The 15,679-nt window shown below is 51.1% G+C and overlaps 1 protein-coding gene across 1 annotated transcript in view; it reads left to right on the top strand.

Annotated features, from left to right (window-relative positions):
- Positions 1-13,420, top strand: part of FCRL6 (Fc receptor like 6) — a 14,623-nt gene extending 1,203 nt beyond the window's left edge. Inside the window, 9 exon segments of the mRNA XM_029226932.1 lie at positions 3,338-3,358; positions 4,989-5,212; positions 5,867-6,034; positions 6,036-6,097; positions 6,142-6,171; positions 6,231-6,424; positions 6,823-6,948; positions 11,373-11,445; positions 13,324-13,420. Coding sequence (XP_029082765.1) covers positions 3,338-3,358; positions 4,989-5,212; positions 5,867-6,034; positions 6,036-6,097; positions 6,142-6,171; positions 6,231-6,424; positions 6,823-6,948; positions 11,373-11,445; positions 13,324-13,420 — 995 coding nt within the window.
- Positions 13,421-15,679: the final 2,259 nt, after the last annotated feature.

Here is a 15,679-nt window from a genome sequence, read left to right as displayed (position 1 = left end):
CGGCTCAGGCTCCCCCAGGCTCAGCTCAGGCTCGGCTCAGGCTCGGCTCAGGCTCAGCTCAGGCTCATCTACTGTCCCCCTGCTACACTTAAAAGAAACAAGTCTGGGCACATAGTGCTTTACGGTTTCTGAGTTGACTCACATTTTGTTTTAAACTTGGTCCCAGAAGTTTGTTTGTTTTCATTGAACCAGAAAAGCAAAACCATTCCTAAATACACTTGCTTCCTAGACAGAGTTTGTGGGCGTTTATCCCCTGGGAAGAAAACACCTGTTTCACTCAGGGCTCTTCCTTCCCCGACATCACCGTGTTGCCCTGTGTGTTCTATGAGTGGCTGTTTGGACAACTGAGAAGTTCAGTGTTCACGTTAGTGCAGGGACAGGATGGCCTCGTGCCCGGATACACCCCAGAGGAGAGGTTGCCAAGGGCAAATCACTTCCTTGTGAAAGGAACAGCCCTTGGACTTGACTAGATAAAGTCTAAGAGCTTCCCAGCGTGTACCCCAGGATCTGGATGGGAGAGAGCAAAGGAAGAAGGAGGGAGAGTCAGTGACTGGCTGACTAGTGGACAGAGTATGGGGAACCCCGGCAGAACTGAGTCACACCTGATGCTCAGGACCCCAGAAAGCCAGCCTAAGATTCAGACCCCATGGCTAAATGTGTAGGAATGGAGTTACCATAAAGGTAGAGCTGCTATTTCCTCTCAGATGTGGACAGAGAGACAGAGAAAACAAAACACTGAATACCTGCTTTGTAGTACATACATTATCTCATCTAACCTTCAGGACGTTATAGGGCAGGTTTTTTTTTTTTATCTCTATTAAACAGTTGAGGAAGCTGAGGTTCAAAAATGTTTAAGAAACTTGCCTAGAATTACGCTGCTAACAAGAGCAAAATTACCCTGGTAACAATGCAAACCCAAGTTCATATGATGTCAAACCCCGTGCTTTCTCCATTCTACCTCACTACCTCTAGTCTGGGTATAGTTGGATTCTAATCAGGTAAAACTAGAAAATAAAATTCATTTAAAGTGTCTGGCAGGACATGGTCACACAATAAATGGTGCCTATTATTAGTATTGGCTATCAGGGTTTCAAGAGGCTAGAAGCCCTGACATTGAACATGCTGGTACATGGCTGTACGCTAAAGATGTATTTAAAGTTTAGGAGATGAACCTTGATCTTCCTCTGAGCTGGGCATTAGCCAGTTTCACTCTCAATACTGGAACCCACCCCCCATGTGCAAACACAGCGTCTGTGACACACGACCCTCCCAGCTGCATGGCAGCCACAGCTTGGCAAAGCAACATGTTCCAATGTGGTAGAACTCGACCGTGACATAGTTCCTCATGTTGAACTGAAACCTGTCTCTCTGATCTAACTTCCGCGAATTGGTTCCACTTCTGCCCTATGAAGTAACAAGTCTCTCCCTTCTTTTAAGCTTAGCCCATCAAGTATTTGAAGGCCACTGTGTATCCCTGTGTACTCTCTCCCGTCTTTCTCAGATAAATGTCTCCCAATCCCTCTAATAGGAAATGCTTTCTAGACTCTGTTCATTGTCCTAGTCTGCTTGATCTTGAGGGCTTTGTCAGTGGGCCAGGAGCTGGGCTTTCTCATCCCTCCCATAGTGGCCTGAGTGCCGAGTTCAGTGGGGCTGCTCCCTGCATCATTCAGGACTCTGTTGTGCGACTTAGCGTGACAATAGCTCTCAGCTATCTCATCACACTGTCACCTCATCTTCAGCCTGCAGCTCACTGAGGCCCTCGGGTCTTCTTTATAGGAACTGCTGTAGGGAGGTGTCGCCCACTCTGTCCCCAGTTGGCGGCTGACTTGATTATACACATTGGTCCTGCAGTCACAGCCCCAAGGTCTTGCAGTGCCCTGGACAGCAAGTCATCAGGATCTGGGGACACGAGCTCATTTGAAGTGCCTATGCTCCCTGGATGCCTTCTCTCTTGTTATAGGCGTCAGTCCCCTCAACCCTGTCTGTTCCTCGCTTTGTAGCTGCAAAATCGTTTTCCAGGGGAGAAGAGAAAGGAAGGGGAGGCATCACTACCCAGTAAGGTCTTACTTAGTCACTCTGAGGTCAGGCCTTCTTTCTGCTTTCAGTCAATGTAGTAACCACCTTCCCAGGCAGAGGGTTGATACAATCTATGTAACTACTCTGTAAGGGAAAAATGACTATTATCTTTTCTGTTATACAGACAGAACCAGGAACTGGAGGCTCTTGAACTTTAAACAACTTGTCCAAGGTCACATAGAAAGAGATGGATTCATGAGTCTAGTCCAGGTCGTCTGGTTCCAAAGCCTGCATGCTCTCCACTACACCAAGCTCATAGAAGATGTGTTTAGACATGGAGGGATGGAGGGATGGTAAGAAAGAGATTCTGCACACACTGAGAACCTGCAGGTGAGCTAACCTGAGTATGTAGAGAATGTGTCCCAGGTCACGTGGACAGCAAGCCTGTGAATGAACGTCCCAAACACCTGCTGAGGGGGTCTTCACCCACCCCCTCCAAGGCCATTCTTGCATTTCTCAGGGTTCTGCACAGCACCCAACAATGAAGGGCACAGGTAAATGCCTGGGAACAGGCTGGACTGACTGCACTCAGCCCTACACCATTCATCATTTCACCCCTTGCCCCAAAGCCCAGAATACGCTCCACTGCTTTATATCCAACTGTGCCCCTCAGTTTAGGGTCCTCCAACCCTTGGACTGATCACACCTGCCTCACTTCATCTGTCATCATTTTGTGGTTTGGCGCCTCCTTCCTGGCCACCTGTTCTCCTCAAACATTGGTTCCTCTAGAAGCATTAGTGCAATGCGTACAAGGTGCAACATGGTGTGTGATGCGCTGGCCCGCTGATACTTCTCTTATCCGTCCGAGCTGCCCGTCCATGTCCCACGACCTTTTAATGATTACTCCTCCAGGGAAATCTCACCTCTTTCCTCTGATCACTCCCATACTCTATTCCCCAGAGCTCTGTGGACAGATGGACCACAGGAATCAGGTCCTGCCTTTGCTGTCTGAGTTCTTCTGTAGGTGTAAATTGGACCCTCAGCACATTAGTGTAAGAATCTAGTCCCATGTTTTCTATTTTTTGTTTTTGTTTTCTTTTTGCAGTACGCGGGCCTCTCACTGTTGTGGCCTCTCCCGTTGCGGAGCACAGGCTCCGGACGCGCAGGCTCAGTGGCCATGGCTCACGGGCCCAGCCACTCCGCGGCATGTGGGATCTTCCCGGACTGGGGCACGAACCCGTGTCCCCTGCATCGGCAGGCGGACTCTCAACCACTGCACCACCAGGGAAGCCTCGAATTCTATCACTTTGTTCTCTTGCAGTTCCCTGTGTAGGGAAAACTGGTGAGTCTTGTCTATGTCTCTTTCATTTCCAAGTGTGTCTCTGGGCCAAAACTTAATGGACGGGGAAAAGTCAGGGCCATTGGGTCCCCCAGAAACATCTTCAGAGCAGCAGCTGCCTAGGCTTCTTCCTCAGGAGTCTCCACTAACGCCCAGGAAGAGGAGAAACCCAGCACTCCGCTCTCTCAGGCTGAGAACAGATATAGGGTGACTCAAGTCCCAGAAGAATGGCTCTAGGCCACTATCCGGATCCCTTACAAGTAGCAATGGCTTCAATCTCCTCCCCTCAGTGTGGCTCTGGAGCTCCTGTAACCTCCATTCATCAAGGCTCTGGACTCCCTCCATCCCTCTAATGTTCAAAGAAGCAGGCATCTTTCTCTGTGGATCTTCCTTCTTTCTCTCTTGGCTACCTTTGCCCTCCCGCCCATCCTGTCCCACTGAACTCCATGGAGCCTCTGTCAAGTAGGTGAAAACTCTGGCCTAGAAACATCTTGACCTCCAAGGACATGTTCTGTGTATGCCAGGGAGGGAAATCTAAACCAGTAGTTAGTGATGCTAGAAAGAGCAGCCAAGGAAGCAAGACCCATTATTCAGCTGTGCTGTGAGCATCGTTACCTAGTCTAGGGGGAGGGGAATGGGTTCTAGGGATCCAGGTGGGTCCAGGCAAAGGCAGGATGTTCTGGGACTCTCCTCAGGGCTCCCTGTCTGATTACTCATCACTACTCCCAGGCTTCTGAGGCTGTCTGGGATCAAAGGAGTATGTCCTGGGGCCAGGCCAGCCTGGGATTGCCCTGCAGGTGATGCTGGGTCCCCAGGAGCTCTTCTCTTGTCCATGTCAGGACATAAAATGCATTTTAGAAATGAGGACAGAAATGACAGATCCTGCACCATGACTGTGGTGGAAATGAACCTCACCGCTGGGAGTGCCGATGGAGGCTGGGCCTGGGGAAGCCTGATGAGGGAAGCAGGAGGGAGCAAGCCCAGGCCGTGGCACATCCAACACCCACCCCTCCAGCTCCTCTCTGGTGGACAGGGGTGCAGCTACCATTAGAGGTGGACACTGAAGAAAGAGCTGCATTGGAGTCACCAGAGGAAAAGAAACCAATCTAGGGGAGTGAGAATCTAATAAGGAGGAATGAAGCAGAACAATAGATGGAAGGAATCCAACTTGACTCAGGCTTGTCAAGGTGGCGGAGGAAAATGCAGTATGAAAGGAGACAAGGAGGGGGACTTCCCTGGAGGTCCAGCGGTTAAGGCTCCGCGCTTCCACTGCAGGGGGCACGGGTTAGATCTCTGGTCACAGTCAAACAAACAAAAAAAAAGGAGACAAGGAGGGTAGGAGGGAAAGAGGCCAGAGAGAAGGCACAGGGAGAGGAGGGGAGGGGAGGGGGGAATAGAGGAGAAGGGCAGAGGAAGGAGAGAGGAAGGAGGGGTGCAGGAAAGCAGAAGCCCTGCCGTGGTCTGGCATGAAGGCCTGGGAGACAGTGACAGCTGTGAAGGAGCTGACCAGGAGCCTCCATCTCAGGGAGGGGTGCGGGGGAGGGCTGCGGGAGGCATTAGGCTGGGGGACAGAGGGAGAAAATGGACTGAGGGACCTGCAGCTCCAGGGTGACCCTGTTCCCGTGTCTCACAGCCTGGCTGAGCCTCCAAGTGCAGCCAGACCCCGTGTTTGAAGGGGATATCCTGACTCTGCGATGCTGGGGAAGGAGGAACGCAGCACTGTCCCAGGTGAAATTCTACAGGGACGGAAAATTCCTCCGTCTCTCTAAGGACAACCAGCCTCTGTCCACGGGAACAGCAACAGTGAACAGCAGTGGCCGGTACAGCTGCACTGGACAGGTGACATACATGCAATATGTGGGCAGATGAACCTCAAGGACTGTCATGGTTCAAGTCCAAGGTGAGTCACAACTTGGGGGACTGGGGGGAGCGGGAAGGGTGCTGCTCAGGGATCTGGTCTTACAGGTCAGCAGCGCTCTGGGCAGCGCCCCTCTCTCTGGCTTCCCCTGATGCTGGGCCAATCTGCAGGGTCCTGAGATGTCCAGGATGCTGTCCACATGCCCTGCCCCGCCATGGGGCATGTCTGGAGCCAGGGAAGGGGGGGGGGAGATGCCCTGTGGGGAAAGGGAAGAACCAGCCCTGATGCTCTCCCCTTGAGACCCTGAGCCAGACCATTCTCCTCTGGGCACTAGGTGACCTTTAAGGCCCTTCTGTCTCTGGCCTCCTGGGACCCCAGAGGGGCTCAGGACTGTGGGAGTCGGTTCAGAGCTGGTGTGTGGGATGAGAGGCCAGGTGCTGGGAGACAGTGACAGCACTTCCCACAGGCACAGGGCAGGGCCTGGGATGTGCCGAAGCTCAGACTTCACCTCAGACTCCAGGGGCCTCGCTGTCCAGGACTCCCCTCCTGAGCTGCGGGCTGCCTCATCCCAGAGCTGTTCCTGCCTCCTGTGCTGAGAGCCCACCCCTCTCGTGAGCTCCGTGGTGGGAGCCCGGAGCCCACTCCCCCGTGAGGGGAGCCAGAGGTCAGCCTGGCAGCTCCTCTTCTCCTTGCACAAGGAGGGCCACACCCTGCAGGACAGGAGCCTCCACCCAGAACTCTGCATCCCAGCAGCCGAGGAAGGAGACTCCGGGCTTTACTGGTGCAAGGCGGCCCTTGAGGGTGGCTGGGTCCAGAAACAAGAGTCCCCAGCTGGAGGTCAGGGTGAGGGGAGGACGGGGAGACCCTCCCCAGGGGCCTGGGCAGTGGGGCCCCCTGGGAATGTGGGGAGGGGTTCCTAAGGGAGGAGCCTGGGGGGTCCCGCTGACCCTTCCAAACTGTGTGCTTCCCCGGTTCCTGTGTCCCGTCCTCTGCTCACCTTGAGACCCACCAGCCGAGTTGTGGAGCTCCTCCCCTCCGATCCTCATTCTACCTCAATGGGGACACCCTGCGGAACCACATGGCTCCCCATGGTGGAGCCGTCTCCTTCCTCTTCCCGGTGATGTCAGAGCAGGATGCTGGGGACTACACCTGCGAGGCTGAGAACAGTGTCTCCACAGAGACAAGCAAGGCTGAGACACTCTCTGTGGATGGTAGGTCTTGTCCCCCAACTGGGCTATGAGCCCCAGCAAGCTGGCCAGGGTCAGATCTCACTCCTCTGTGTTCCTCGCGCCATGCTGGGTACAGAGCAGGCACTGCATGACTGCCTGAGCATGGACCCCGCTTGGAGCATCTGTCCACTGAACCTGGCAGGGAAACAATGAAGTCCACAGAGAGTGAGGGGCACCGTGGAGGGAGGGCCACATGGTCTTCCATGGAATTGCCCATCCATGTTGACATCCTTTGATCCGTCCCTCGTTCCCACTGGCAAGGCTCCTTCAGGCCAGGTGGTTCCCACTAATGCCAACCACCCTGCCTCTCCCGTGCCAGTCTGGGGTGCATTTGTTAATTTCATCCTCAATGCTCATGGTCACCCCTACTCACCCCCCAGGTCCTCGGGTCTTATCTGCCCCCACTAGCAACAACTGGCTGGTTCCCTGGTTGCCTGCAAGTCTGCTTGGCATGATGGTCATCGCTGCTGCACTTCTAGGGTATTTCAGACCCTGGAGAAAAACCAGTCAGTAACTCTTTCTGGCTTTCTTGATTGCCGAATCCCTATGCCAGATACAGCCCAGCCATTGGAAAGCCAGAGGCTGACAGGACCAACTGCTTACTTCTGGGTATTGGGAGGAGGAGGGACTTTTCTTCACACGTCATACAAAGGGGCCCCAGGAGGGACACTTAACAGCTTCCAGAGCTCACACACACAGACACAGTGTCTCACACGCCCAATCACCCAGAGAGCGCACAGACACACTCCTGCCCACTGGGGCATGAATAAAGGCACAAACAGGATTTCTTACAAGCCAAACGAGGTGTAGATCAACGTCCTTCACATTTGGAAGACAGTCTGTGGCTGTGAATATACTGAACAAACCCAAGGCCTCCAGTTCTCTCGTTAAAGTCAGCAGAGCTCCGGTCTGCTTAGCGGAGGAGAAAGAAGACGTGAGAACTCCAGTGCACGTGCATGCTCACGCATACACACTTCTGTGCCCTGGGTGAGAGTCCATGGCTGTCAACTCATCAGGAAGGAAGTGTGGTGGAGAGCACTGGGGAATAGCCCGGTCCCAGCACTGCTATTTGCTAATTCAGTAACCTTGGGCCAGCTCCTTTCAAGTTTCACGAAATGTCTCCCTCTTGGGCTGTTGTAAGGTCTGAGTTAGTGAGGTGACATCTGTCTCACACCTGATGTAGTAGCCTGGCACTGAGTGGGTGCTCAGTACATCCTCATTCTGTTCTGAGCACATCACCCCGGCAGGTTCCCAAACTGCCTTTGCTCCTGTTATCCATTCTGTAATTCCTCTGATCAGAGTCATAAAAAGTTTAGCTAAGGGTTTCCCTGGTGGCGCAGTGGTTGGGAATCCACCTGCCGATGCAGGGGACACGGGTTCGTGCCCCGGTCCGGGAAGACCCCACATGCCGCGGAGCGGCTGGGTCCGTGGGCCATGGCCGCTGAGCCTGTGCGTCCGGAGCCTGTGCTCCGCAACGGGAGAGGCCACAGCAGTGAGAGGCCAAAAGTTTAGCTAAAATTCAGATGAGAGAAATTCTATAGGGAGAGAATTCTATAGGGAGAAATAAGTGAAAATAATCAGATAAATGGCGTTTCTAGGTCACCTATTGGTTTTGAAATTCCAGACTCTCCTCTTCTTCCTGTCATGGTCATGATAATTAAGCATGAATGTTGGCTTTCAAAGCAATCACCTTTGGCGGCTACAAGTTTATTCTAACCCTTGTTTGCCTGGGGCTATGTTGAAGGGAATGGCTCCCAGTGCCGAAGCTATCTGGTGCCAGTTTATTCCTAGGGCTTCAAATCCACCTACAGAAGTTCAAATCAACCCACTTCTTCCTCCCTGGGGGCAATATTTTTATTTTCCACTTGCCAAGGGCAAAAGTAATTGTTCTCATAGACCTCCAGCTAGATTTGCTTTTTCAAGTTTGCAGCTCCCTCAGTTAAGGAATATGTGATGAGTTCTGAGAGCTAAGCCAGACTGTTCTTTGAGGAAGACCACCCAGTCCTGCAATCCAAGTAGTCTTCCCTGACCATCAGCCAGGATACCTGAAAGCATCTCTCCCCAGTCCTAGACCCACTACCTCACCAGGCACCCCAGTTAGGGCTTGAGCCAGGCTCCGGCTTCCTCTCCCCTTTTTAATTTAGCAGCCTTTGTCCATCTAACTTCTCATCTCTCCTTTCCTTTAGTCTTGAGTCTAGATTTCATGAAGGCAGGCCAGAGTTGCTTTAAGGTATACCTGTGCAGTGGGAGAAAGATGGAGCCAGGCCCAGAGTTAGATGAGGAAGCAGCTGGAGTAGGGGACCATGAACTGAAGATCTGTGAATTCTACCATCTCTGCGCCTGTCATAAAGCCAGCCTGCTCTCAATAGCATGGGTGTTTCTGCCCACTCACCTCTGGGTCAGAGAGTTAAAGGCAAAGCAACAGAGTACAGCCATCTCCCTCCCAGGCCCAAACAAGATGGTGGAGGAACAGTCACTGGTGAAAGATCTTCAAGAGGAAGATGCCTTTCACAGGGAACAAAGGAGCGTCCCTCTTCATGTGGCGATTTTGCCTCCCCACCCATTCCCACTCCCCTACCCCACCCCTACTGCCAGTCTGGGAGCACCTGGGCTCCATTTTGTTAAGGAACCTGTCTCTCATGAAAATAAGACTCCTGGTGGTGGGCCTATCATCTCAGAAGCTCAGGGGCACACAACCTTCCTTAGAATGTCACTCAGAAAACCACCTTCAGGCCCAATTCCATAGCCATGCAAGAAACACAGTCCAACAGCTTTTTTCTTCATGCCCAGCTTTAGAAGACCCTTAACCATTTCCAGACAGCATATCCATTCCTCAACAAACACAAATGTGCCACCACTGAAGATATTCCACAGACTGTATCTCTGAAGGCAATGTTCAAAACATTTTGACCAATTATGGAATTACTAGGACAAGGATGTGGTCACACAGGAGGTCTACTTCGAAGTAGCAGTTACCTAAGTGTGCAAGTTCTGGTTGTTTGCTTAAAAGTGTTCATTTCATTTCCCACTGTCACACCTCCCATAAAACACAGTTCCATCAAATTCACAGAGCTCTTCACGAATGGAGACTCAGAAACACAGCCTTGACAAATGAGCATTAGAGGCCTCTCTGAGTCTCCACAAATGCCCTCCTGGTTTTACAGGAGGAGCCATGTCCAAAGGTGCTACCTGACAACTCTGATGCTTTCTTGCTGTTAGAGCTAATGAATATTTCTTGGACACCAGGCATGAACCAGGTGACCCAACATCCACCTGTGACCCAATTCCTATCCCAAGAGCTAATTTTTAAAGTTCTGGAAACGCCTGCTTTCACAGAGGCAGCGTGCTAGTGGAGAAAAAGTGTACACACTGGATTAAGATTCTGTCTCCACCACTTTCTGTGTGACCTCGAAGAAGTCACCTCTCCCAACCTCAGTCACCTCATCTAAAAAACGGAAATCACAGCATCAACCTTTGCAAGGTGGTTGTGAAGAACCTCAGACACCGAAGATTTAGGTAGGGGGGCTTTTGTGACATCCAGCTCTGTGCTTGCCCCTGGGTTAGGAGGTTTGCTATTAAGTAGACGCTGAGTTTGAATTCCCTGGCCCTGTTTCTGGCACGTGGTATGTTGTCAAAGTTATTAGCTTTTCCTCCTTCTGAAAAGCAGCGTGACTGGTGGGTCTGAGCCCTTTCGATGCAAGGATGTGACCCATCCTTTCTGACCCTGCTTCCTCCCAGTTTGTGATTCCCATGGAGCCATCCTCCCCTCTGGGGTATTTTTCAAAGGAAACATCCCATAAAAGTTAACCGTGTCCAGGGCTTCCCTGGTGGCGCAGTGGTTGAGAGTCCACCTGCCGATGCAGGGGACGCGGGTTCGTGCCCCGGTCCGGGAAGATCCCACGTGCCGTAGGGCGGCTGGGCCCGTGAGCCATGGCCGCTGAGCCTGCGCGTCCAGAGCCCGTGCTCCGCAACGGGAGAGGCCACAACAGTGAGAGGCCCGCGTACCGCAAAAAAAAAAAAAAAAAAAGTTAACCGTGTCCAGACCTGTGAATTAACCCTCATTAACAAACCAGCCTCAGACCTCCAGCGACCTCTGCTGGCATTCTTTTTTTTTTAGTTTAATTTTTTATACAATTTTTAAAGGTAATTTTATACAATTTTTAAAGGTAACTGACATTCTTTCTCTCAGCCTCTCTGTCCCCACTGTCGACTCTGCTCTCTAAGGGCGTTCAGTGAATTGTGCCTTTGCATCTCCTAGGGCCCCTTCCACCCCAGAATCTGCCCCCAGCCACAGGTGGAGAGGAACACCTACTGTATGTCAATGGTAAGGACTTGCAGTAGCACCAGTGTCTGTCCATAAAGGCAGAGAAAGGCCTCTTAAGGGGAGTCATGAGAAAGAAGGCCTCGTGAGCCCGAGTCTCAGGAATCAGAGTCATCTGGGGAAGGAAGCAGATGGCTTCTGGGGAGAGCTTAAGGGGCCAGTGCATGGAGCTGGTGGTGGGAGAGGGAAGCAGGAAGGGATCCCAGCCCCCAAGAGGGAGGTGTAGACCAAGGGTTAGCAAATTTGACCATGGGTCAAGTCTGGTCCACCAAGTATTTTTGTAAAGAGCATTGTGTATGTGTCATGTGTGGCTGCTATCACACTACAGAGCCAGGTATTTGCAAAACCTAAAATATTCACTACCTTTTTTACAGAAAAAGATTGCCAACCTCTAGTTTAAACAATGTCAGGGCTGGGGAAGCTGCTAGAATCTGCTGCAGGGGTCAGGCACCTCCTGCCAAGATGGATATCCCACATTAATAACTGCTTCCCACTGGCAGTTATCACCATAACAGCCCCTAATTAGCTTCCCTCCATAAGTGTTTCTGGGTCTTGAGGTGGGAGAGCAGGTGGGTCCTATTCAAGCTGCAGCTGTGTTTCTTCTTTCAGTTCATTGCCAGAATGAGAACGATGAAGGGGTTGTCTACTCTGTGGTACGTACGATCCCAAAGGAGAGTGAAAGGTGAGTGATCTCGGGTCAAACTTGACATCTTTGCTAATGTAAAGGGGAAGTTTGGGGCCTAGGGTGAGGTATCACTACCACCATCATCACCATGACAACTGTCATCACCCTGACCACCATCATCACCCTGACCACCAACATCACCCTGACCACCAACATCACCATGACCACCAACATCACCCTGACCACGGCCACCTTCACCACCACCACCATCATCTCCTCCTTCACTACCACCATCACCACAAACAGCGCTATGTCCACCATAACCACCATCATCTACATCATCTCCACCACACCTCCACTGTTACCATCCCAACTAGGCAGGAATTTTTTTTTTTTGGCCCTTTTCTGAGCATTGTGGAGCAACAAAGGAAAAACAGAAAAAGAATGATACAGTTTGTCTTTGACCCTGAGTGTAAGTCTAAACAGGACAGTCTCAGCTCTAAGAGGGAGCCATAAAGACCATGAACCCTGGCCACAGATACCAGAGTCAAGATGGCAGGCACGGGGAAGGCTGGTCCACTCTCTAACAGACAAACAGGCAACGTGGAATCATGAGAGAAGTGTGGGAGTCAGTCAGAATTGAGTTCAGAACTTGATTCTATGTGCTCACTGTGTGCCTGTGGGCAAGTTATTTAAGCTCTCCGAGCCTAATCTATAAAGTGTAGATAATGCCTACTTTGTAAGATTATTATAGGAATAGAACCTGGGTTCTAGAATCCATAAAGATTGTCTGGTATGCAATAGGTGTTCAAAAATAGGGAGCTTGTTTTATGTCTCACCTGTGCTGAGATTTCAATTCCTGGTCTGTAAAATGGATCTGAGTCAGTCTCGGGACTCTGCTCCCACCCATAAAGGGCACTAGGGAAAGTGGACAGCCAAGAAGTCTCTTGGACTCAGGGCACTTCTCCCAGGACCTGACCGGTTGCTGGCCAGAGCATTGCCAAGCAGATGGGAAAGCACACGTGGGTCCAGTTCCTTCCTGAGAAGAGTCACAATGAGGACTTAAACATAAGAAAGGAAAAAAGAAGCCAACCTCAGACTCTGTGGTTTTCATTAGCAAAATAAGGAAAATAAGAAAATGTGATCCTTTTAATCCTAGCAGGCAACAAGGGTGAAGGCATGATTCGGGGCAGGGGTGGGGTCTGGGACAGTCTGCTTGCAGCTCGAGCTCTGAGCAGGCTTTCCCTGTTGGGTGGGTGCAGGGATCTGAAACCCAGAGTAAGGAGAGCCGTTATGTTCCAAGATACATAGAAGGGGGGATAGTGGATCTTTTATCAGTGGGAGAATGCTTCACGTTCACAAAGATTCAATATTTGCCTACGGTTCCACTTCTTATGGAAGTGACTGTGGAGGGTTATTCACTTCGCTGAGCCTCAGTTTTCTCTTCCCACTGTGAGAAGGCATCAATACCCCCTACTTGGCAAGGCTGATGTGAGATTGGATGTACAGAATTATAGTTCTGTTAGCTGTATACTAGATAGATCAGCTATATAATTTTCACAGCTAAATGGTTGCCTGGTGCAGAGTGGCTGTCTAATGGAGGAATTATTCTAGAAGTATCTTGGGCACCTTCTTATCTCTTGCTTCACACCGTAATCCTGCAAGGCAGTCACTGTCAACACCACCACCCTTTCCTGGTTGAAGCAGCTGAGACTCAGAGGCCAAGTGACTGGCCTCTGGTCACACAGCTGGGGTCTCCTGATTCCCAGGCCCACCTGCTTTCAGCTTGAGGGTGAGAAGCCCTGAGAAGTAAAAGGGGGAGCAGCCCCCCACCCTGGCCGGCCCGTGCTCTCTGGAGGAAGGTGCCACGAGGAGGCGGGAAGGGGACACCCCGTGAACCCAGTGCCCTAACCTTACTGCTGCTCTTCCCCACAGCCAGGCCTGCCCAGTCAGCCCGGCGGGAAACGGTGAGATGGGACCCCTGCTCTTTGCTCATTCTCTGTGTGACGTCTACTTCCTCACCCTGACCTGACTCTCCCACAGGACATTTCTGTCATCTACACTGAGGTGAGACGCCCTCAGCTCAGTGAGGTTCCAGCCAAGGGGCTGAAGAGAAGAAGCAGGACCCAGCAAGATCCCGTTGGTGACTGCGAGGGGGTCCTCTGCTAGTGATGGCATCTCCTTCCCCCAAGACACAGAGCCATCCGCAGCCCCCAGCGCTCCCCAGGAGACCAGCGGACCCCAGCCTCTTCTGTGGTCCTCCAGTTCCCCAGCCCAGCAGCCAGAACCCCCGTTTGTGGAGCACATCAGAAAACTCTGTTACCCCTTACATGTTTAAAAAGATACATGGTTGTAGCATCTATTTGTTAATAAAGGTGTATCAATTTGTTCCATATTGTTCATCAGTGGCAATCATTTGGGCTGCCTGATAATTTGGTCTGGTTTATTCAAGGAGAATGGACTCCCTGTGGACCTGACTGGTGATGAGGGAGATGAGAGGGCGAGGAAGGGGTAGAGTTGCCGGGGCAGGGGGTGGGAAGGGAGGGGAGTCCCAGTCCAGTCCACAGCCAGAGTGCTCAGTGAAGGATTTATATGTTTGCTCCTGTGAGGCCCTGGCCCCAGCTTGCAGGCCTCTGCACCGGAATCACGGAGAGTGAGGTCCGAGTTAGCAACTCTGGTACACTCCTCCCCTAGCAAGAAGTCTGCTTGTTCAGAGCACTCTTGGCCCCTCAGAGCTGCAAACATCTTGCATTTCCCCTTGAGCTTATTAGAAATGCAGATGCCCAGATCTGCATTTCAATAAGATCTCCAGGCGATTTGCAAGTACATGAAAGGGTTTTTTTTAATCATCTTTATTGGAGTATAATTGCTTTACAATGTTGTTAGTTTCTGCTGTATAACAAAGTGAATCAGCCATATGTATACATATATCCCCATATCCCCTCCCTCGTGCATCTCTCTCCCACCCTCCCTATCCCACCCCTCTAGGTGGTCACAAACCACCTAGCTGATCTCCGTGTGCTATGTGGCTGCTTCCCACTAGCTATCTATTACATGAAAGTTCTAAAAGCCTGGTCTACCTCCAAAATCCAAAAGTCATGCAAGTTAATCTGTCCACTTGCCTTCGGGAGCTTAATTGCCTGTGGTTCTGCTCTGGGTAAAGACAGTGGATAAGGCAACCCATGCTAGCCTTTTTTCTCACTTGTCTTCTACTCCGTTTTCTCCCTTCCCTCCTCCCAACCCAACCCTTCGTCTTCCTCATCCTCCTGTCTCTGTCATCACCAGTCAAAATCCACAGTCAGAATACACCAGGGTCCCCTCCCCTTTGCCTCCTTGGTTCTGCCAGGATGACTGAGAGGCACACACCGTCTAGAAGCACAGAGTCTTCACTGATCAATCAGGAAGCACCCCCGACGCTAAGCCCCCGCCACGCCCTCTGTAAATGAGTCGCCCCCTTCTAAAAAGTGAAAACATCTCCAGTCGTCCCCACAGGCCACCTGCTTCCTGAGCTTTCATACCTCCCTCCTCCCTGCCCGACACCCGAGACACTCAACGCCTGGTCCATGGACTGTCTGTGAATTGGATTTACCAGTCCAGGCAAGATAATAGAACAATCGCAAGCAAAAATTTAGGAACTTTTATAGCAATCTGACAGAGTAATTTTATGTTTGTTTAAATATAATCATAAAAATTAGGGCTCATATTTGGTACCTCTCTTTTAATTTTTAATTTTTATTTTTGGTAATGTGTTTTTATTATAATTTACAAAGTATAGCTCCACAGTGGATTGGAAATAAAAAAGAAAAACAGGTCCTTCAACACAGGAAGGTGAGAAGTCCTATCTTACACACACACACACACACACACACACACACACACTCTCACTCACACACCACTGGCCTGGTCTCTCAGACACTTTGCTCTCTCCTCAGACCCTTAATTTATAAAAGAATGAGCTGGGATTTTCCAAAATGAACAATTACTAAGAAAATTAAAGGAAAAGAGAATCCCCAAAAGAACATAGAGAAAACAGAGTTTTCAGAGGAAACCCATACTCTTCAGCCCAGACTCTCTCTGGTTTGCCTGATATCAGCACACCCAGCCCCAAATCCCATCTCCAGTCCTCAGAGCAGCCAGCTACTTCTGTTCCTAGAGGATGCTGTGGGCAGGAGAGGAAGGGCCACTGCCAAGGGAGGATGGGACCCTCACAGTTCTCCAGGGCCAGACCCTGCAGACACAGAAAAAGGATGCCACATTGCCCAGCCTGCCACTGTGCTGCTCCCCACAGGAA

The sequence above is a fragment of the Monodon monoceros genome, unplaced genomic scaffold, assembly GCF_005190385.1.
Source record: "Monodon monoceros isolate NGI ecotype Baffin Bay Population unplaced genomic scaffold, NGI_Narwhal_1 Super_Scaffold_18, whole genome shotgun sequence".
Classification (NCBI taxonomy): Eukaryota; Metazoa; Chordata; class Mammalia; order Artiodactyla; family Monodontidae; genus Monodon; species Monodon monoceros.
This window is presented reverse-complemented; position numbering and strand designations above follow the sequence as displayed.